Source organism: Anomaloglossus baeobatrachus, chromosome 5, assembly GCF_048569485.1.
Source record: "Anomaloglossus baeobatrachus isolate aAnoBae1 chromosome 5, aAnoBae1.hap1, whole genome shotgun sequence".
Lineage (NCBI taxonomy): Eukaryota > Metazoa > Chordata > Amphibia > Anura > Aromobatidae > Anomaloglossus > Anomaloglossus baeobatrachus.
In genome coordinates, this window is record NC_134357.1 from 37,710,313 (window position 1) to 37,732,357 (window position 22,045).

General features: G+C 47.8%; 1 protein-coding gene across 1 annotated transcript in view; it reads right to left on the minus strand.

The window, feature by feature from the left end:
- TTC31 (tetratricopeptide repeat domain 31) overlaps positions 1 to 22,045 on the minus strand; it is a 146,489-nt gene that overhangs the window by 21,262 nt on the left and 103,182 nt on the right. The window contains exons 9-13 of the mRNA XM_075352239.1: positions 12,385 to 12,526; positions 8,250 to 8,354; positions 5,797 to 5,887; positions 5,642 to 5,711; positions 3,934 to 4,011 (exon numbers count right to left, since the gene is read on the minus strand). Of these exons, the coding sequence (XP_075208354.1) occupies positions 3,934 to 4,011; positions 5,642 to 5,711; positions 5,797 to 5,887; positions 8,250 to 8,354; positions 12,385 to 12,526 (486 nt within the window). The remainder of the gene's footprint in view (positions 1 to 3,933; positions 4,012 to 5,641; positions 5,712 to 5,796; positions 5,888 to 8,249; positions 8,355 to 12,384; positions 12,527 to 22,045) is intronic.

Consider the following 22,045-nt stretch of genomic DNA (forward strand, 5'->3'; position numbering starts at 1 on the left):
TCCAGCAGATTCCCCAGGGGCTGTGGATGGAGCACGGTCCCATGTGCCTGGAGACCGGTAAAATCCCACTTCACCCAGAGCCCTAAGGGGGATGGGGAAGGATGCAGCATGTGGGCTCCAGCCTCCGTACCCGCAATGGGCACCTCAACCTTAACAAACACCGCCGACAAAAAGTGGGGTGAGAAGGGAGCATGCTGGGGACCCAAGTATGGGTCCTCTTTTCTTCCATCCGACATAGTCAGCAGCTGCTGCTGACTAAACAGTGGAGCTATGCGTGGATGTCTGACCTCCTTCGCACAAAGCTTGAAAACTGAGGAGCCCGTGATCCCACGGGGGGTGTATAGGCAGAAGGGGAGGGGCCTTACACTTTTAAGTGTAATGCTTTGTGTGGCCTCCGGAGGCAGTAGCTATACACCCAATTGTCTGGGTCTCCCAATTAGGAGCGACAAAGAAACCTCTGTTTGGATATATGGGAGGGCTTGGAATGGAAGGAGCACCATTTGAATTTTGGAAAAGTTGAAATAAATTGCGCGCACCATGTCACATTAGCAGGGCCTCTTGGGTACCTATACATTAGAAACCCCCCACAAGTGACTCCATTTTGGAAACTGGACCCCTCAAGGATTTTATTCAGGAGTATAGTAAGCATTTTGAATCCACAGGTACTTCACAAAAATGTTGCTATAGCAACAAATTTCTCACTTTTAGGCTATGTGGCCATGATCCAGCGACATGGCGTCTAGTACACAGTGTCAGCCTTCCTGCAGAGATGTGAGTGTTGTCCACGGGAGAACGCAGCTGCCCGTGCCCACGATTTGGGTTCAGGCTGCTGTGGACTTTAGTTCTATTCTACCTGCAGAGAACACTCATCTCCGCAGCATAAATTGACATGCTGAGGCTCGGGAAGCTGCGCCACAGGTCAGTTTATGCTGCGGAGAAAAGAAGCACAGTGGGCATGGGATTTCTAAAAATCCTTCCACTGTGCTTCTACTGCACAACACAGCGTTATGGACGCAGGGAAAACACTCTGCGCCCAAAACGCTGCAAACCCAGATTGTGGGCACATAGCCTAAAATGCTACAATGGATGAATGGATAGATGTCAAACATATATAACGTCCCACCCCCTGCATATTCTAAGCTGGCGCCCTTTAGTGCCTTTCATGTGGCACTAAAGGGTGCCCAGCCTTGTATTTAGCCCAAAAAGAAAAAAAAATAATTAAAATAAATGGCGTGGGGTCCCCCCTATTTTTGATAGCCAGCTAGGGTAAAGCAGACAGCTGTAGCCTGCAAACCACAGCTGACAGCTTCACCTTGGCTGGTGATCAATTTGGAGGGCTCCCCAAGCTGTTTTTTTTTAACTATTTATAAATAAATAATTAAAAAAAAAAACAACAAACAAACAAACATAGGGTCCCCCCAAATTAGATCACCAGCCAAGGTGAAGCTGACAGCTGGGGTCTGGTATTCTCAGGGTGGGAAGAGCCATGGTTATTGGACTCTTCCCAGCCTAAAAATAGCAGGCCGCAGCCGCCCCAGAAGTGGCGCATCCATTAGATGCGCCAATCCTGGCGCTTCGCCCCAACTCATCCCGCGCCCTGGTGCGTTGGCAAACGGGGTAATAAATGGGGTTGATACCAGATGTGTAATGTCACCTGGCATCAAGCCCAGCAATTAGTTATGTCACGGCGTCTATTTGATACCAGACATAACTAATTGACAGTAATAATAAAAAAAAATTAACAAAAAAAAAATTTATTTGAAAAAACACTCCCCAAAAACATTCCCTCTTTTGGCCAATTTATTTAAAAGAAAAAAAAAAAAAAATCTGGTCCCTGCTGTAATCCATTGTGAAAGTCCCGCGGCGATTCTGGACCTTCTAGAATATGGGGGGCACGTTCAGGGAACGTATCCCCCATTTTCTAGGAGTGCAGACCATCCATTTGAGGAGAGTGGGTGCAAAAAATTTGCACCCACTCTCCCCGGGTCACAGCTGCAGAGTGTGAGCAGCAGCAGCAGCCAGCGTCTGAGTCAGACACAGGAAGCTGTCAGCCGCGCTCTGCACGTGTGACCGGCGTCTGCTGTGAAGGAGGAGGGGGCCGCGGGGGATCAGAGCTGACAGGTACGGGGGACACCGGGGAACACCGGGGTGGGAATAGCAGGGCCTGGGGAGCAGGTTTCTGTCGTATGTGTCATAGCACATGCGACAGAAACCATAGGAAAGGGGTATGTGCAGCGCCATGTTAGATTTTCGGGAGGGAGGGGGGGTGGGGGGGACACTTTGGCGACACCGGGGGACCCGAAAGGACCGGGGGAGGAGATTTATCTCCCATCTGACATGTTTGTTTATGCCAGATGGGAGATAAATGATTTTTTACCGGCGCGGTCATTTACTGTAACCTGATCATCGGTATACGGTGTATACCGGTCATCAGGCGAGCGGGGACCGGAAAAACGGGTCAGAATCATGATCTCCAGGGTCTCAGCTACCCCCGGAAGCTGAGACCCCGGAAATGTTCTGACTTTGGGGGGCGCTAGACCCTTTTTTCCGACCGCCATTAAAAAGCGGCGGATCGGAAGAAGTACCCTAATTTGTCGCCGTTAAAAGGCGTATCGGCGGTCGTTAAGGGGTTAAATTAAAAACAAAGAAAAAATTATTATATATATATAATATTTTTATATGTATTTTTATTTTTATATATATATATATATATATATATATATATATCTAGCTATCATATAAATATCATATATAAATATAATATAAAACATAGGATAAATTAAAAACAAAGACAAAATATATATATATATATATATATATATATATATATATATATATATATATATATATATATATAATAATTTTGTCTTTGCTTTTAATTTATCCTATGTTTTATATTATATTTATATATGATATTTATATGATAGAGATATATATATATATAGGTGAAGCCTTGCCAAAAAAAAAAAAAAGTGTTTGTGCGAGTATCTACACACAGTGTGTAAAAACAAAAATGAAAAAAAAACCACCCCTCAGACTAATGAGTTGCCTATGGAGAGGCGCTGGCATTCCCTTCCTCCATCCATTAGCGGCGCGCTTCGGCTGATCACTGTTGCAGAGAGAAGCTTCTAAGTAACATGTAACCAAACCGCTAATTTCAAGGCTAATTATCGGAGGCAAACAGAGTTAATGAGATGAAGCCAAGACTTCTCCTCCACAGAGTTTACAGGTGTAGTCACACAAGCTGTGAAACTGAGGAAAACTAAGTGAAACGATGGCTGATAACACAAATTCTATTAAATAGTAAAGAAAAAAAAAATGCAAAAAAGGAGCTGAAAACCATTAAAACTAGTGGACACTAATGCAATATAAAAAAACCCCCATTATACTAATTTTACTATTTCATTTCAACGTTTTGTGGTTTTTGTGTCAAGTTGAAGTTTGCTACATCACAGCATGTTATTTTTAATATTTAAATTTAAATGTAGCAAACTTTAAACTTGACCTTACATGCCCTTAAACCTGCATTTAAAGGGGTACTCCAGTATACAAATTTTACAACCTTATTAACCAGACAGATGATAGTTGTAAGTGTATAGGGTAAGCGGTATAGGGCCTCAGTGATGGCCAGAATTGGGGACTTGTGACTTTCCCTGGTCTCAGTGTGACGTTGCATGGAGCGGCTGGTTGCGAATGCGCCCTGAAAATATGACTGGAGCGTCATAAGCATTGAATGGAGCAGCAGGGGACGTGCATAGTTACCCCAATCAACTCGTCATGGCTGGGGTCTTGTAGCCAGGAAACATAGGTCACAAGTCCCCTGTTCTGCTCAGAGATTTTTGCTCCAGAAAGCAGCCACCCAGCCAAAAACAAAACAGCTGCCCTTTACGTAAACCAGTGGAAACATTCCATCAAACTAAAATTTTTCCTTACTTTTTAAACAGGTCCCACAGTTGCTTTTCCGTTATCTGGTTGGTCACATTTCCTACCCACAGCGAGCAGCTCTGCGTCCTGCAGAAGAACATACAATGACAAAGAAACGCATAAGACAAAATCAAATCCTGAGCAGTCAAGGATAGGTTTTAAATAAATGCAAAAATATTAGCGGAATTCTGGAGGTTGCGAGAGTTACGCAAGCACTAAAAATATTTGCATTTGCTTTACACCGCTCCATCCAGTGCTAGGCATTGTGCTCGGCCGGCGACGTACAGTTCGGCATTGTGCTCGGCCGGCGACGTATGGCTCAGCATTGTGCTCGGCGACGTACGGCTCGGCATTGTGCTCAGTCATGAAGCCACCGGCGGGCAGAGTGTTTGTGCTGATGTTACCAGATGAGGTCTGGACACTGCAGTTATGGGGTCAGCAGGGCGTTGGGGACTTTTCTGCCCTCTGCTCCACAGCACTCGGTCCCCCGCATTGTACCATTACAGGGTCTACACTTTATGGCCGAGTTGCTGCAATTCCTTCCACTCCTTAATATCACTCACCGGTAATGGTGGAAGAAATGTCAAGACAGGACACTTTACCCCAGTGGCTCCTATTACAGGACCGCACTGGTATCCGTGAGCTCTGCACCACCGGCATTTTAGTAAAAGGCAGATGACATGGCGGGGGGTGGGGGGGTGTTGGGGTCAGACATACATCGTGGGGGGTCAAAGGCAGCCATCAATGGCAAATTGGGTCAGGTAAGAGTCCAAAAGGTTCTCAGAATGAACCTCCAAGAGGTTTAACCCCTTCCTGAACATGTCAGTGTTTTTTTTCCTCCTTTTCTAAATTTTTCCATCTACATAGCCACAAGAGGGGTATGCAGCAGGGTCAACAGCTACCCCCGTCCTACATATGAAATGTATGCACGTCATATGTTGGGAAGATGTTAAAAGGGCACAATGGAGGTGGTACAGTTGCCTACATTTTAGGATTGTTGCAAATGGTACATAAAGCAGTCTCCCTCGCGCATTTATAGGAATCAGCTTGCAGTACGTACAGCGCTGTGCCAAATCTGGTGCACCACGTCAGGGGGTCGGACCAGGGGCGGACATATCATTGGTGCAACCTGAGTAGCCAAACAAGGGCATTTTGAAGAATTATTGGACTGAAAAGGGTCCTTATACTGTTTTTTCCACAGGGGCCCTTTTTGACTATGTCCGCCAATGGGTTGGACTCATCACCGGTCAGATACCATAACAATAAGTGATCAAAATAAAGGCTTAATGCAAAAATCTATCTGCAAAATAAAGAAGTGCGGCGTGTCACCTGACGCAATGTGAACGTTACCGATGTTAACTTCACGATTGCAAAAAAGTAGGACACCCGTGCTCAACTCGGCTCTGCTACATCTATAGTAACCAGCAGATAAAGGACAGAGTCCGCCGCAGCCGTCGTGATAGAAGGCGGTGGTAACCGATACTGTAATAAGAGCCGGCAGTTGTCGAGAAACATTCCCCATAAAATAGTTTACAATAATATCCCAGCGAAGACGATGGGGAAGGAGCTGAACCATGAAACGCACGCCTGACTGCGAGATTAAAAAGGCAAGGCAATCTGCATAAGTGAAATACTTGTGGAGAGCATTTATACGCGGGTGTCAGCCATCACAGATTTATAGGCTTCCTCCGGCAGCAGATGTGGCGGCCGCACTCACTCAGACAATTCATTTAGGAAGAGCAGCTCCTCGTCACCCGTCTCATCCAGCTTCATGTTCTCCTGCAAGACTGTGGGGGGAAAAGAAAGGAAAGGAGAGTCACCGAGAGATCGGCCCATGGCCCCCATAAAAAGGGTAACTGTCCGGAAAATCACCTTTAGCGGAAATTGGTGCTTCCATTACAGCCACGACAGATCCGTATTCCTCTACCAAGTGAAGGCTTTGTCCCTGGGTAAATCCCAGATCCTACAAAGAGAGTGAAATACAACTTATAACAGCTTAGGGTATATTCACACATGACCAGAAAAAAAATGTATCCAAAAAGTGTGAATATTCCCCAACAGGGTTCTCTGCTTTTGTTTGTTTACTCATTGTAGGAGATTAGGGACATTTACTCCTTTGCTCTGCATTTTTAGGATCTCCGCAATCCTAATGTTATGAAAGAACCATTCCCTGACAGCAAGCAGAGATGTTCAAAATGATGGAGTAACCGCATGGGAGTGAAGTGCAATAGTTTAAAGGGTTTGTCTCTTCTGCATTCTTCCGGAGCACACCGCTCCCCTGCCTCCTGCTTGTGAAGAGGCAGTGCTCTCCTCATGATTGACAGTTCAGACAAGTGGCAAAGCTGCGCTTCGGGCCCAAACTAAGTCTTCTCTGAGCTACTTTTAGTAGAGACACAGTCGCCTCTGCAGGTGGAATGAAGCTGCGCTTTCTCCTGCATTCTTCAGAAGCGCACCACTCCCCCCTGCCTTCTGCTTGCCGAGAGGCTGCACTCTCCCGATGATTGACAGTTCAGACCAGCGGCAAAGCTGCACTGCAGACCCAAACTATGTCCTCTCTCGGCTACTTCTAGTAGAGACATATTGGTCTCTGCAGCACTGGAGGAATGCAGGGCTAATAAAACTGCCCTCTTCTACATTCTTCAGGAGCGCACCACTCCTCTGCCTCCTGCTTGCAGAGAGGCGGTGCTCTCCTCATGATTGACAGTTCAGACCAGCAGCAAAGATGCACCACTGGCCCAAACAGTATCCTCTGTCAGCTACTTCTAGCAGAGACATTTGTGTATGCAGCATCAGAAGAACGCAGGAGAAATTAAGCTGCTCTCTCCTTTATGAGCGCACCGCACCTCTGCCTCCTGCTTGCAGAGATGCAGCACTCTCCATAATTGAGAGGTCGGACGAGCAAGAAAGTTGCACTGCTGGCCCAAACTATGTCCTCTCTGAGCTACTTCTAGTAGAGACATAATTTGCCTTGGCAGCATTGGAGGAACGCCGAGACAATGAAGCAGCTCTCTTCAGCATTTTTCAGGAGCGCACCGCTCCCCTGCCTCCTGCTTGCTGAGAGGTGATTGACAGTTCAGATGAGCGGCAAAGCTGCACTGCTGGCCCAAACTGCGTCCTCTCTCAGCAACCTCTGATACAGACATATTTGTCTCTGCTGCAACAGGAGAAATGAATCCGCTCTCTCCTCTTCATGAGCGCACCGCTCCTCTGCCTCCTGCTTGACAAGAGGTGGTGCTCTTCTCATATGATTGACAATTCAGACCAGTGTCAAAACTGCATTTCTGGCCCAAACAGTATCCTCTCTCAGCTACTTCTAGCGAAGACATATTTGCCTCTGCAGCATCTGAGGAATGCAGGGGAATGAAGCTGCTCTCTCTCCTGCATTCTTCCGGAGCGCACCGCTCCTCTGCCTCCTGCTTGCCGAGAGGCAGCGCTTTCCTCACGACTGACAGTTCAGGCTAGCGGAAAAGTTGAACCACTAACCCAAACTGTGTCCTCTCTCAGCTACTTCTAGTGAAGACATATTTGCCTCTGCAGCAGAGGCAATGAAGCTGCTCTGATCTATAGATCCAGCCAACTTCAGAGCTGCGCTTCCAAGCTGCATAACCTTCTTGCAAGTGCTCACTCTTTACCTAGGAATCCGGCCACCGCTAATAAAACGGCAAAGGAGGCTGGTAATCTAGGCAATAAAACAGAACGGAAGTCTATAGAATTAAAAATCCTTACTTTCTTGAGAACAGAGAAGATTTTTAAAACAATGTAAGTTGCAAAAATAACTTCAAAGCTTTCTCAGAAGTTGAGAAAACTCCTTTAAAAGGGAATTAGTCACCAGGTTTTGCCACCTAATCTGAAAGAAGCTTAACATAGGGGCAGAGACCCTGATTCCAGCAGTGTGGCATTTGCTGGGCTGCTTAGGGAATCACAGTTTAATCAGCAGGAGATTATCATTACAGGACTACTTTGCATGCTGCAGGTAGTCCTGCATATTCATGAGCTCTGTATAACTGCTAGATCTGCAGCAGAGAAAACAGTGATGTTAATCAAAATAACAGCAAACAGCTCAGTAAGTGACACATCACTGGAATCAGGGTGGCAAAAACATGGTGTACGATTCCCTTTAAAGGAGATCTCAACTTCTGAGAAAGTTTTAAGTTATTTTTGCAACTTGCCTCAGATGGGGGAGCAAAAATCTGTTGACAGATTCCCTTTAACTACACTGACCCAAACTTTGGGGACGCACTTTTTTTTTTTTACCCCGCCTATCATTTAGTCAACCATTTTACACAGCCCAAAAATATTCGAAGTATAAAATGCTATTAAACTACCATGAGTTGCAAAACTTGGCAAGTGTCTATCTCCTTTGAAGCCTCGTCGCAGCCGTCATCCAATTTCAACACCATCTTGAAGGCTTCTTCTGCTTCGGTGTACCTCTGTGCAAAGGAGAGAAAAAACTGTTACAAGGTAATTAACCCCTTCAGCCCCCGGGCACTTTCCGTTTTTTGCGTTTTTGTTTTTTGCTCCCTTTCTTCCGAAAGCCGTAACTTTTTTATTTTCTGTCAATCTTGCCATATGAGGGCTTGTTTTTTGCGGGAGGGACGAGTTGTACTTTTAAATTAAACCATAATTTCACCATATAGTGTACAGGAAAACAGCAAAAAAAATTCCAAGTGTGAAAAAACTGCAAAAAAAGTGTGATCGCACATTAGTTTTTGGGATATTTTATTCACAGTGTTCACTATATGGTAAAACCGATGTGTCATTGTGATGCCTCAGGTCGGTGCGAGTTTGTAGACACCAAACATGTATAGATTTACTTGTATCTAAGGGGTTAAAAAAAAAATCACAAGTTTGTCCAATAAAAGTGGCGCACGTTTTACGCCATTTTCTGAAACCCGTAGCGTTCTCATTTTTTAAGATCTATGGCTCAGTGATGGCTTATTTTTTGCTTCTCAAGCTGACGTTTCTAATGGTTCCATTTTTGCGCAGATGCTACGTTTTGATCGCCTGTTATTTCATTTTGCGCAAAACTTTCGGCGACCAAAAAATGTAATTTTGGCGTTTGGAATTTTTTTTGCCGCTACGCTGTTTACTGATCAGATTAATTGATTTTATATTTTGACAGATCGGGCGTTTCTGAACGCGGCGATACCAAATATGTGTATATTTATTTTTTTAAACCTTTAATTTTCAATGGGGCGAAAGGGGGGTGATTTGAACTTTAAAGGTTTTTTTTTATTTTTTTTAAACTTTTTTTTAATTTTTTTTATTTTACTAGTCCCCCTAGGGGGCTATAGCAATCAGCAATCCGATCGCTCTGCACTATCTGCAGATCTCAGCTACAGAGCTGAGAACTGCAGATTTGGTGCTTTAGTTTCAATGCCGGTTGTATTCTGGTATTGAGAGGAAGTGAGTCATGTTAGCTACAGGCGTTATCACATGACCCTGTGCTACCATGGCAACCACCGAAAGACACGTGATCGCGCACGTCACTTCCGGTGGGGGAAGCGATAAGTGAAAATCATGGCCGCGCGCATATACATCTCACTGCCAGACTTTGGCAGCGAGATGTAAGGGGTTAAATGTTCCGGGTGGAATGAGATTCCACTCAGAACATGCAGGCACACATAGCTGTTAAAAACAGCTGATAAGTGCGCGGATCGCCGCATCCTGCCGGCAGCAGGGGGCGGGGCTTAACCTCACACGCTCCATGACGGATAGATCCTTTAAAGGTAGTGAAGGGGTACTCCGACCTAACCTAGCTTATGCCATCTATAGGTAGAAACCAGATCACACCAAAATGCTGGGCAGGATGATGGCGAAACACGTGTGTATGTGTAAGGCACAGGAAAGGGGACCACTGCGCAGCAGCGTGCATGTCACCGGCAATGTGCAAACAAACATTTTGGGTTGTCACTGTTCAAAAAGTTTGGGCTCAATATTGTTTTGTTCCCATATCTATGAGATCAGCTGAAAAGAATGTAAGTGAATATTCATATAGGCGTATGGTTTCTCTAAGGCTAGTTTCACACTTGCGTTGAACAGTATCCGTTGCATTGCGTTGTGTAACGGATGCAACGGATGTGATGCATATAGTGGCACAATGGATGCAACGGATGCTGCAAAACAACGCAATTCGTTTTTTTTTTTTTTTGTACAGTTTTACCAGCGGCAGACTATTGTGAACGATCAGCTGATCGCTCCCTGCAGCCGGCCGCCGGGTGATCAGCAGATCGCTCCCTGCAGCCGACCGCCGGTGATCAGCTGAGCGCTGTCACTTGCCGGCCGCCGGGTGATCAGCTGATCACTCCCAGTAGCCGGCCGCCGGGTGATCAGCAGATCGCTCCCTGCAGCCGACTGCCGGTGATCAGCTGAGCGCTGTCAGTTGCCGGCCGCCGGGTGATCAGCTGATCGCTCCCTGCAGCCGACCGCCGGGTGATCAGCTGAGCGCTGTCACTTGCCGGCGCCCGGGCATGCCGGCGGGCGGGCGCTCAGCTGAGCGCTGTGACTTGCCGGCGGCCGGGCATGCCGACGGCCGGTCGCTCAGCTGAGCGCTGTCGCTTGCCGACGGCCGGGCGCTCAGCTTAACGTTCGGCCACCGCGAGCCAAAATAAAGTTTGATTTAAAAAAAAAAAAAAAAAAAAGAAGAAGAAGAGCATGCGCAGTGAAATCCAGAGGATTCCGCTGCTCAAAACAACGTTACATGCTGCGTTCCTCCCGCTGGGCGGAAGCAATGGAGCGTCGCCCAGTGGAAGCAACGCAGGTCCTTTTGGTACAATCCGTCACCCATACAAGTCTATGGGAAATAGCGGAATCCGTTAACGGATTCCGCTGTTTTCCAAAAGGGCGGATTGTAACGGAAGGAAATAAACGCAAGTGTGAAAGTACCCTAAGAAGGTTATTGATTATATAGAAACAGAGCACATCATATAATACATTTTACAGGTGGCTATACGCAGCAGAGCAGGATGCTGCATACCAGACTCCTCTATGACATATATACCATGCATAACATGAGATACGAAGGGCCTGCTAAGTCTTTGGCTTTGTGATTTTTTTGTTTCTATGGTAACGAATGTTACATCACATAAAAGCCTTATGTGTCTAATATATGTTTTCAAAATTCTGTGTTTGTTGCTTATGGCAACAGTGTTCTACGCACGCGGGAAACAAAATGGTGGAATGTAATGTGATATTCACAGCAACTGAGAGCAGAGGAGGGATAAAATTCTTGTTTCTGCAAGGAAAGTCTGTGAAGGATATTCATGGTGATATGTCGCAGACATTGGGGGATCAATGCCCTTCATATTCCACAGTTAAGAGCTGGGTTGCCAAATGTAAAACGGGCCACTACAGCCCCAATGATGAGGAACGTCCTGGACGACTGAGAGTGGTTGTTGTTCCGGAGATCGTCGATGCTGTGCACAACCTCATACTGGAGAATAGAGGAATTTCAGCTGAAGCAATAGCAGACATCATGGGGATTATCCATAAACGTGTTTGTGTCATTATCCATGAACATTTGGACATGAGGAAGTGATCTGCAAAGTGGGTCCCCAAATGTCTGACAACAGATCAGAGAAGCAGCGAGTGACAACTTCCCGGTCCATTTGTCAGTGTTTCTGGACTGGTAAGAACTTCCTGGATCACTGGTCACTATAGATGAGGCCTGGATTCATTTGTATGACCCTGAAAACAAAGAGCAGGCAAAAGAGTGGAAGCACAGTGGTTCTCCTCGTCCAAAGAAGTTCAGGGTGCAAAAATCAGCCACTAAGGTGATGGCGTCTGTGTTCTGGGATAAGGAGGGCGTGCTGCTAGTGAACTACCTTCAAAAGGGTTCCACCATCACTGCAAGGTATTACACTGAACTTTTGGACCAATTGAAGGCAGCTCTGAAGGCCGAAAGGCGCGGTAAGCTGTCCAAAGGAATCTTGTTCCTGCAAGACAACGCCTCCGCTCACACTGCACAAGTGACCACGGCAAAACTAGCAGAACCGGGCGTCCAGCTGGTGACCACCCACCTTATTCACCAGATCTAGCTCCCTCCGACTATCATCTGTTTCCAAACCTGAAGAAACACCTCAAGGGACCAAATTTCACACCATTTCTGATGCCATGGCTGCTACTGATGCCTGGTTTGGGGTCACAACCGAAATCCTTTATGCCAGGCTTACAGAACATGGAATACCGATGTAAGTGTGATGACATCAGTGTAGAGTATGTGGAATAAATGGAAAATTTCTTCATCCTCTCTCATTTCTTTCTGGGTAAAGCCAAAGACTTATCAGCAGCCCCTCGTAGTGTGGAAATAAAGGAGGGAAGGTAAATATAAAAGTAGCATGTGGCGAATATTCATCCATCCTACATTAACATAGCAGACGACGTCGAACTTATGCACGATAGACACGGGGAAAGCAGCCATGGTGCCCGAAGCCACCATTACTAGAAGTTAGAGCGGCTTACATTGCAGCCTTTCAGGGCTCGGCCCTTCCTGAAATAGCCTTTAGGGCAATCAGCTGAGAGCTGTATGGAAACGTCCGCATCCACCAGGGCCTTGGGGTAAAGCTCCAGCTGCTCGTAGCAATACGAACGGTTTCCAAAATACCTGAAAAGTGCACAATATGTTACAGATTCCAAAAAAGTCATTACAGGAAGAAAAAAAAAAAATATTTTAATATGACACATTCAATAATTCAGCACTGCCCGGTGCACAGGAATATCACAAGAATGAGCAAACATTGGGAATAAATAAATCATATTCGTTGTATCTGGAGCTCTGAGACCCGCCGCACCCAGACCAGTCATCAATGCGAAATGGGGACGTGGTTTAATGAAGTCAGTCTCCAGCAACACAAAAAACAACAAAAAACTGCGCACACTTTTTTTTTTTTTTAAACTTTCCTACTCAAAATAGATTGTCATCAGATAATGACCTATTGTTTAAATCAAAATTTTAAGTGTATTTCTAAATTACATTTTTCATCAATGACTGATAACACCTCTATATACAGTAGATAACAGGAACCTTCATTCACAATAGGTGATGCTACAGCTCACCTCCTCCTCCTTTATTATGACTGAACTCAGAATCCACCATTCACAATAGGTGATGTCACAGCTCACTCCACCTCCTTTTGTTCAATGACTAATAACACCTTTCTACCATTTACAATAGATGTCACAACTCCCCTCCTCCTCAATGACTGAACACCTCTATATACAGTAGATAACTCAGGATCCACCATTCACAATAGGTAAGGTCACAGCTCACCTCCCCCTTTATTATGACTGATAACACCTCTATATACAGTAGATAACTCAGGATTCACCATTCACAATAAGTGATATCACAGCTCACCTCACCCCCTTATGTACAATGAAAACATCTTTCTACCATTCACAATAGATGTCACAACTCACCTCCTGTACAATGACTGATACCATCTCTATATACAGTAGATAACAGGATCAACCATTCATAAGAGGTGATGTCACAGCTCACCTCCTCCCCCTGTACAATAAGTGATAAAATCTCTATGCAGTAAACACTGGATACACAATTCACAAAAGGTGATGTCACAGCTTACCTCATCCCTTTATGTACAATGTTATTTGATTAGGTCAGAAAGTCTAGAAAATATTCCTATTTTTGTCAATCTGGCTGTGAAATTAATGAGCAGTGCGAGTTTAGTATAAGGTCTACTGGGTAGAATGGAAAGTACAGTATTGCATTTATTTTGTTTAATTCTTTATTTAACTTCAGATAGTGATAAGTAAAAAATAATTTATATTTTAATACAAACCGGATTTAAATAAGTTCATTTACTGACACATTCCCTTTAAAATTCAGAAACCTAAGAGGCTAAAATCCTGATAACTGGCCCACAATAGCAGAGGGATGGATTCTGTGCAAATCAGCACGAAAAGTAGGCGTTTTGGAGCCATTCCCAGTGGAATAGATAACAAGTCCTAGTTGTGTGGATTTTGTGCTTCAGTATACTCATGGCAAAGCAAATTAGGACATTACCACTCTGCTACTTCCACTTTAAGGGGAAGAAGACATGAGCAACTGTCCAATCATACCCAAAAAAAAAAATGCAGACCACATAAAAGCCCTGACATTGTTCCCCTCCTGTTATTTGCGTGCCACTGAATGTCACCTTAGTCTCCTCCCACAATGTTGCAATATACAGTATATCATAAAAGTGAGTACACCCCTCACATTCTTGTAAATATTTTATTATATCATTCCATGGGACAAAACTTAAGCTCTGACCCTGTGATACAATGTACAGTGTCAGTGTGCAGCTTGTATAACAGGGTAAATCTGGTGTCCTCTAAATAACTCAACACAGCCATTAATGTCTAAACTGATAGCAACAAAAGTGAGTACACCCCCTGAGTGATCATGGACAAATTGTGCCCTATTAGCCATTTTCCCTCCCCGATGTCATGTGACTCATTAGTGTTACAAGGTCTCAGGTGTGAATGGGGAGCGGGGGTGTTATATTTGGTGTTATCCCTCACACACTCTCTCATACTGGTCACTGGAAGTTCAGCATGGCTCCTCATGGAAAGAAGGGAATTTTGTTTACTTACCGTAAATTCCTTTTCTTCTAGCTCTAATTGGGAGACCCAGACAATTGGGTGTATAGGCTATGCCTCCGGAGGCTGCACAAAGTATTACACTTAAAAGTGTTAAGCCCCTCCCCTTCTGCCTATACACCCCCCGTGCTCTCACGGGATCCTCAGTTTTGGTGCAAAAGCAAGAAGGAGGAAAAAATTATAAACTGGTTTAAAGTAGATTCAATCCGAAGGAATATCGGAGAACTGAAACCATTCAACATGAACAACATGTGTACACAAAAAACAGGGGCGGGTGCTGGGTCTCCCAATTAGAGCTAGAAGAAAAGGAATTTACGGTAAGTAAACAAAATTCCCTTCTTCTTTGTCGCTCTATTGGGAGACCCAGACAATTGGGATGTCCAAAAGCAATCCCTGGGTGGGTAAAATGAAGGGAATTTTGTTACTTACCGTAAATTCCTTTTCTTCTAGCTCTTATTGGGAGACCCAGACGATTGGGGTATAGCTACTGCCTCCGGAGGCCACACAAAGCACTACACTAAAAAGTGCAAGGCCCCTCCCCTTCTGGCTATACCCCCCCGTGGTATCACGGGTTCTCCAGTTTTAGTGCCAAAGCAAGAAGGAGGAAAGCCAATAACTGGTTTAAACAAATTAACTCCGAGTAACATCGGAGAACTGAAAAACCGTTCAACATGAACAACATGTGTACCCGCAAACAACAAAAACATCCCGAAGGACAACAGGGCGGGTGCTGGGTCTCCCAATAAGAGCTAGAAGAAAAGGAATTTACGGTAAGTAACAAAATTCCCTTCTTCTTCAGCGCTCTATTGGGAGACCCAGACGATTGGGACGTCCAAAAGCTGTCCCTGGGTGGGTAAAGAAATACCTCATGTTAGGGCTGCAAAACAGCCCTCCCCTACGGGGGTGTCACTGCCGCCTGCAGGACTCTTCTACCTAAGCTGGCATCCGCCGAAGCATAGGTATGCACCTGATAATGTTTGGTGAAAGTGTGCAGACTGTACCAGGTAGCTGCCTGGCACACTTGTTGAGCCGAAGCCTGGTGTCGTAATGCCCAGGACGCACCCACGGCTCTGGTTGAGTGGGCTTTTAGCCCTGAAGGAACCGGAAGCCCCGCAGAACGGTAGGCCTCTAGAATTGGTTCTTTGATCCATCGAGCCAGGGTGGCTTTAGAAGCCTGCAACCCCTTGCGCGGACAAGCGACAAGGACAAAAAGTGCATCGGAACGGCGCATGGGCGCCGTGCGGGAAATGTAGATTCTGAGTGCTCTCACCAGATCTAACAAACGTAAGTCCTTTTCATATCGGTGAACCGGATGAGGACAAAAGGAAGGCAAGGATATATCCTGATTAAGATGAAATGAGGATACGACCTTAGGGAGAAACTCCGGAATGGGGCGCAGCACTACCTTGTCCTGGTGGAACACCAGGAAGGGAGCCTTGGATGACAGAGCTGCCAGCTCAGACACTCGCCGAAGCGATGTGATCGCAACGAGAAACGCCACCTTCTGTGACAGGCGAGAAAGGAAACTTCCTTCAGAGGCTCGAAAGGCGGCTTCTGGAGAGCAACTAATACCCTGTTGAGATCCCATGGATCTAACGGCCGCTTGTACGGGGGTACGATATGACAGACCCCCTGTAGGAACGTGCGCACCTTAGAAAGACGTGCTAGACGCTTCTGAAAAAACACGGATAGTGCCGAGACTTCCCCCTTAAGGGAGCCGAGCGACAAGCCCTTTTCTAATCCCGATTGCAGGAAGGAAAGAAAAGTAGGCAATGCAAATGGCCAGGGAGACACTCCCTGAGCCGAGCACCAGGTTAAGAAAATCTTCCACGTTCTGTGGTAGATCGTAGCAGAGGTGGACTTCCTAGCCTGTTTCATGGTGGCAACGACCCCTTGGGATAATCCTGAAGACGCTAGGATCCAGGACTCAATGGCTACACAGTCAGGTTCAGGACCGCAGAATTCCGATGGAAAAACGGCCCTTGGGACAGTAAGTCTGGCCGGCCTGGTAGTGACCACGGTCGGCCGACCGTGAGATGCCACAGATCCGGGTACCACGATCTCCTCGGCCAGTCTGGGGCGACGAGTATGACGCGGCTGCAATCGGATCTGATTTTTTGCGCAGTACTCTGGGCAAGAGTGCCAGAGGTGGAAACATATGTGAGCCGGAACTGCGACCAATCTTGCACTAAGGCGTCTGCCGCCAGAGCACTGTGATCGCGCGATCGTGCCATAAATGCCGGGACCTTGTTGTTGTGCCGAGACGCCATTAGGTCGACGTCCGGCACCCCCCAGCGGCGACAGATTTCCTGAAACACGTCCGGGTGAAGGGACCATTCCCCTGCATCCATACCCTGGCGACTGAGGAAGTCTGCTTCCCAGTTTTCTACGCCCGGGATGTGAACTGCGGATATGGTGGATGCTGTGTCCTCCACCCACATGAGGATTCGCCGGACTTCCTGGAAGGCTTGCCGACTGCGCGTCCCTCCTTGGTGGTTGATGTATGCCACCGCTGTGGAGTTGTCCGACTGGATTCGGATCTGCTCTCTTTCTAGCCACTGCTGGAAAGCTAGTAGGGTAAGATACCCTGCCCCGATTTCCAGAAATTGATCTGAAGGGTGGACTCCTGCTGAGTCCACGTCCCCTGAGCCCTGTGGCGGAGACAAACTGCTCCCCACCCTGACAGACTCGTATCTGTCGTGACCACTGCCCAGGATGGGGGTAGGAAGGATCTTCACTGTGACAATGAGGTGGGAATAAGCCACCATTGCAGAGAGTCCTTGGCCGTCTGGGAAAGGGAGACTTTCCTGTCCAGGGAGGTTGACTGCCCGTCGCATTGGCGGAGAATGTCCCCTTGCAGTTGGCGCAGATGAAACTGCGCAAAAGGAACTGCCACCATGGCTGCCACCATCTTCCCTAGGAAGTGCATGAGGCGCCTTAAGGGGTGCGACTGGCCTTGAAGGAGAGACTGCACCTCTGTTTGCAGTGACCGCTGCTTGTTCAGCGGAAGCTTCACTATCGCTGATAGAGTGTGAAACTCCATGCCGAGATACGTTAGTGATTGGGTCGGTGACAGATTTGACCTTGCCAAATTGATGATCCACCCGAAAGTCTGGAGAGTCTCCAGCGTAACATTCAGGCTGCGTTGTCATGCCTCTTGAGAGGGTGCTTTGACGAGTAGATCGTCCAAGTAAGGGATCACCGGGTGTCCCTGAGTGCAAGACTGCTACCACTGCTGCCATGACCTTGGTGAACACCCGTGGGGCTGTCGCCAGACCGAATGGCAGGGCTACGAACTGAAGATGGTCGTCTCCTATCACAAAACGTAGAAAACGTTGGTGCTCCGTAGCAATTGGCACGTGGAGATAGGCATCTTTGATGTCTGTTGAGGCAAGGAAGTCTCCTCGAGACATTGAGGTAATGACGGATCGGAGGGATTCCATCCGGAACCGCCTGGCGTTCGCATGCTTGTTGAGCAGTTTTAGGTCCAGCACAGGACGGAAGGAGCCGTCCTTTTTTGGAGCCACAAAGAGATTGGAGTACAAACCCTCACCCTCGTTCCTGAGGGGGAACAGGGATCACCACTCCTTCTGCTCTTAGAGCGTCCACCGCCTGCAGCAGGGCATCTGCTCGGAGGGGAGGTGGGGCCGTTCTGAAGGATGGAGTCGGAGGACGAGAACAGAACACTGTCCTGTGCACGTGAGCACAATGTCCATCACCCACCGGTCTGTGACCTGTGGCAGCTAAATGTCGCCAAAGGCGGGGGAGTCTGCCATCAACCGCGGATGCGGAGAGAGAGAGAGAGCTGAGAGACATGAGGAGACCGCCTTGGTAGCGGTTCCTCCGGCTGCCTTCCTTGGGCGTGATTGAGCCCGGCCGGAATCTGAGCCCGTCTGAGGTTTTGTAGCCCTTTTGCACGAGGACAATTGGGACCTGCCCGAGCTTGGGAAGGACCGAAACCTCGACTGTACTTTTAGGACAGCATTAATAGGGTAAGTCGCAGTGCAGACATTACGGGGTTACGGATGCCTCTGCGGTACAGATGTACATGTGCTCAAGGCCAGCTGCGCAAGAACAGCTGAAAAGGTTAGGTTGCCTATACGGCTGTGAATGCCAGAGCAACCGACACGCCGATAGCCTCCTAGACAGATTTCAACCAGAGTCCATCTGTCTGTGAATGGCATCTTTAATTGAAGCCCCATCTCCAGTGCAACTATGGCTCTAGACGCAAGCCTGGAGATTGGAGAATCCACCTTTGGACCCTAGGTCCAGCGCTTGACCACGTCAGGGGAAAAGGGATAACGTGTATCTTAAAAACGTTTGGAGAAGACGCTTATCTGGTAAGCGTGGTGTTTCTGGACTGCTTCTCTGAAGTCAGCGTGGCCAGAAAAATACTCAATATCCGTTTGAGATACTGAAAAGGGACTTCTCCTGCTGCGAAGCTGACTCCTCCACTGGGGGAGCTGAGGGAGAAAGATCCAACCTTCCATTGATGGACGCTATAGGATCATTCCGTATGGCGTTACCATCCGGTGTATCCGGATCGATAGCGATGTCAGGATCAAAGTCCTGGAGAGCTGCCTTATCATACAGAGAGTCCTCCTGGGACCCCCCCGTTCCAAATGAGGTTGGTCAGGAAGATTGCCCATGGCCTGTCTGGACTGCAAGTCTCTATCTTATGACAATATATCTGTCGAAACTGCAACTCCGTCCCTGTCCTTGGACAGGGATGACAGGTGGCTTCTTTGGCCACGACTAGTAGAGACCCCGGCAGACGAAGTGCTAGAGACCCCGGCAGACGAAGTGCTACAGGGGAGCATGCACACAATGGGACGGTGTCATGAATAGCATCCCATGTAGTAAAAACAGCACTGAAAATCTGTGTTGCTTTTTTGCCGCTGCCGACTAGCCATCTAGAAGTATATAGCCAAGATTGGTGACCGTACAGTGCAATGTATAGCATACAAGCATAAAGTACAAATGAACACTGCAGCACAAGCAATACAAGCAGCATAGAAGCCTGTGCCCTGGCACCTCTGCTCTTCTGCTGCTGTAGACTAGTCATCTAGGGGAATATAGCCCAGAAGAGTGACCATACAGTGCAATGTATAGCATACAAGCACAAGTACAAATGCACACTGCAGCCCATGCAATACAAGCAGCATAGAAAAAAACCTGTGCCCCAGCACCCTTGGTTTTCTGCTGCTGTAGTCTAGCCATTCCAGGAGAATATAGCTAAGACTAGCGACTGTACAGTGCAATGTATAGCATACAAGCATAAATACAAATGAACACTTCAGTACGTGCAATACAAGCAGCCTAGAAAGCCTGTGCCTTAGCACACCTGCTTTCCTGCTGCTGATGTGTCGCTCTCCAAGCGGGCATATAGCGACCTATGCAGTTAAAATACACATGTACACACTGCAGTATATATTGGGGTCAGCACTATGTGTGCCGCTTACCGCCCGCCTATAAGCGGGTGTATGGTCGCCACCGTCCTGCCTGGTTGCCGAAAGTCCGAGCTCGGACTGCAGTAATGGCTGCCGGCGTCTTCCCCAGCTCGTGTGAGGAGGGGCGGGCCGTGGGTGTGCCCCAAGTCAGAGCGGGAATCCGGCGTCCGACAGTGTGCAGTGAGAGGGCTGGAGCATGTAAATAAAGCTCCAGCCCTCGGCGCTGCTGATTGCTCAGCGTCTGTCTCCTTCCCTGAGTGACAGGGAGGGGGCGGGAACGAAGCGGCACTAGGCCGCAGAAGCCGGGGACTGGATTTATAAGCGCCGCCGCCGTAAAAGCGCGGTCGGCGCCCAGTCCCCGGCGAACTACAAGTCCCGGCCGCGCCGCCGCTCCCGGAGCGTCCGGCGCGGTAGTTCCCAATACACAAAGTCACTCAGCAAAGCTGCAGTGACTGTAACCCTTTACTGTCCCCGGCGCACTAGCACACCCAGCAAGTCTGGAGTGTGCTGTGTCTGTGTGTCCGGGGACACAGAGTACCTGTAATGGTGCAGGGCCATGTCCCTGAACGGTACTCCAGCTCCGTATCCAGCAGGTTCAAATGGGTCTGTGGATGGAGCCCGGCGTCAGAGCTTTGAGGCCGGCAGGATCCCACTTCCTCAGAGCCCCCCAGGGGGATGTAGAAGGAAAGCAGCATGTGGGCTCCAGCCTCCGTACCAGCAATAGGTACCTCAACCTTACAACACCATCAACGGGTGAGAAGGGAGCATGCTGGGAGCCCTATATGGGCCCTCTTTTCTTCCATCCGAAATAGTCAGCAGCTACTGCTGACTAAAATCTGTGGAGCTATGCATGGATGTCTGACCTCCTTCGCACAAAGCTTGAAAACTGGAGAACCCGTGATACCACGGGGGGGTATAGCCAGAAGGGGAGGGGCCTTGCACTTTTTAGTGTAGTGCTTTGTGTGGCCTCCGGAGGCAGTAGCTATACCCCAATCGTCTGGGTCTCCCAATAGAGCGCTGAAGAAAATACCTCGTAATAGAGCCGAAAAAACGGCCCCTTCCTACAGGTGGGCAACCGCCGCCTGAAGGACACGTCTGCCTATGCTGGCATCCGCCGAAGCATAGGTATGCACCTGATAGTGTTTCGTGAAAGTGTGCAGGCTCGACCAGGTAGCCGCCTGACACACCTGCTGAGCCGTAGCCTGGTGCCTCAAAGCCCAGGACGCGTCCACGGCTCTGGTAGAATGGGCCTTCAGCCCTGAGAGAACCGGAAGCCCAGCCGAACGGTAGGCTTCGAAAATTGGCTCCTTGATCCACCGAGTCAAGGTTGATTTGGAAGTCTGTGACCCTTTACGCTGGCCAGCGACAAGGACAAAGAGTGCATCCGAGCGGCGCAGGGGCGCCGTACGAGAAATGTAGAGTCTGAGTGCTCTCACCAGATCTAACAAGTGCAAATCCTTTTCACATTGGTGAACTGGATGAGGACAAAAAGAAGGTAAGGAGATATCCTGATTGAGAAGAAAGGGGGATACCACCTTAGGGAGAAATTCCGGAACCGGACGCAGAACCACCTTGTCCTGGTGAAAACCAGGAAAGGGGCCTTGCATGACAATGCTGCTAGCTCAGACACTCTCCGAAGTGAAGTGACTGCTACTAGGAAAACCACTTTCTGCGAAAGGCGTGAGAGAGAAATATCTCTCATTGGCTCGAATGGTGGCTTCTGAAGAACATCAGCACCCTGTTCAGATCCGAAGGTTGTAACGGCCGCTTGTAAAAAGGAACGATGTGACAAACCCCCTGCAGGAACGTGCGTACCTGTGGAAGTCTGGCTAGGCGCTTCTGGAAAAAACACAGAGAGCGCTGAGACTTGTCCCTTAAGGGAGCCGAGCGACGAACCCTTTTCCAGTCCAAATTGAAGGAAGGACAGGGAGGGGGGCAAGGCAAATGGCCAGGGAGAAAAAACCCTGAGCAGAGCACCATGACAGGAAGATTTTCCGCGTCCTGTGGTAGACCTTGGCGGACGTTTGTTTACTAGCCTGTCTCATAGTGGCAATGGCTTCTTGAGATAA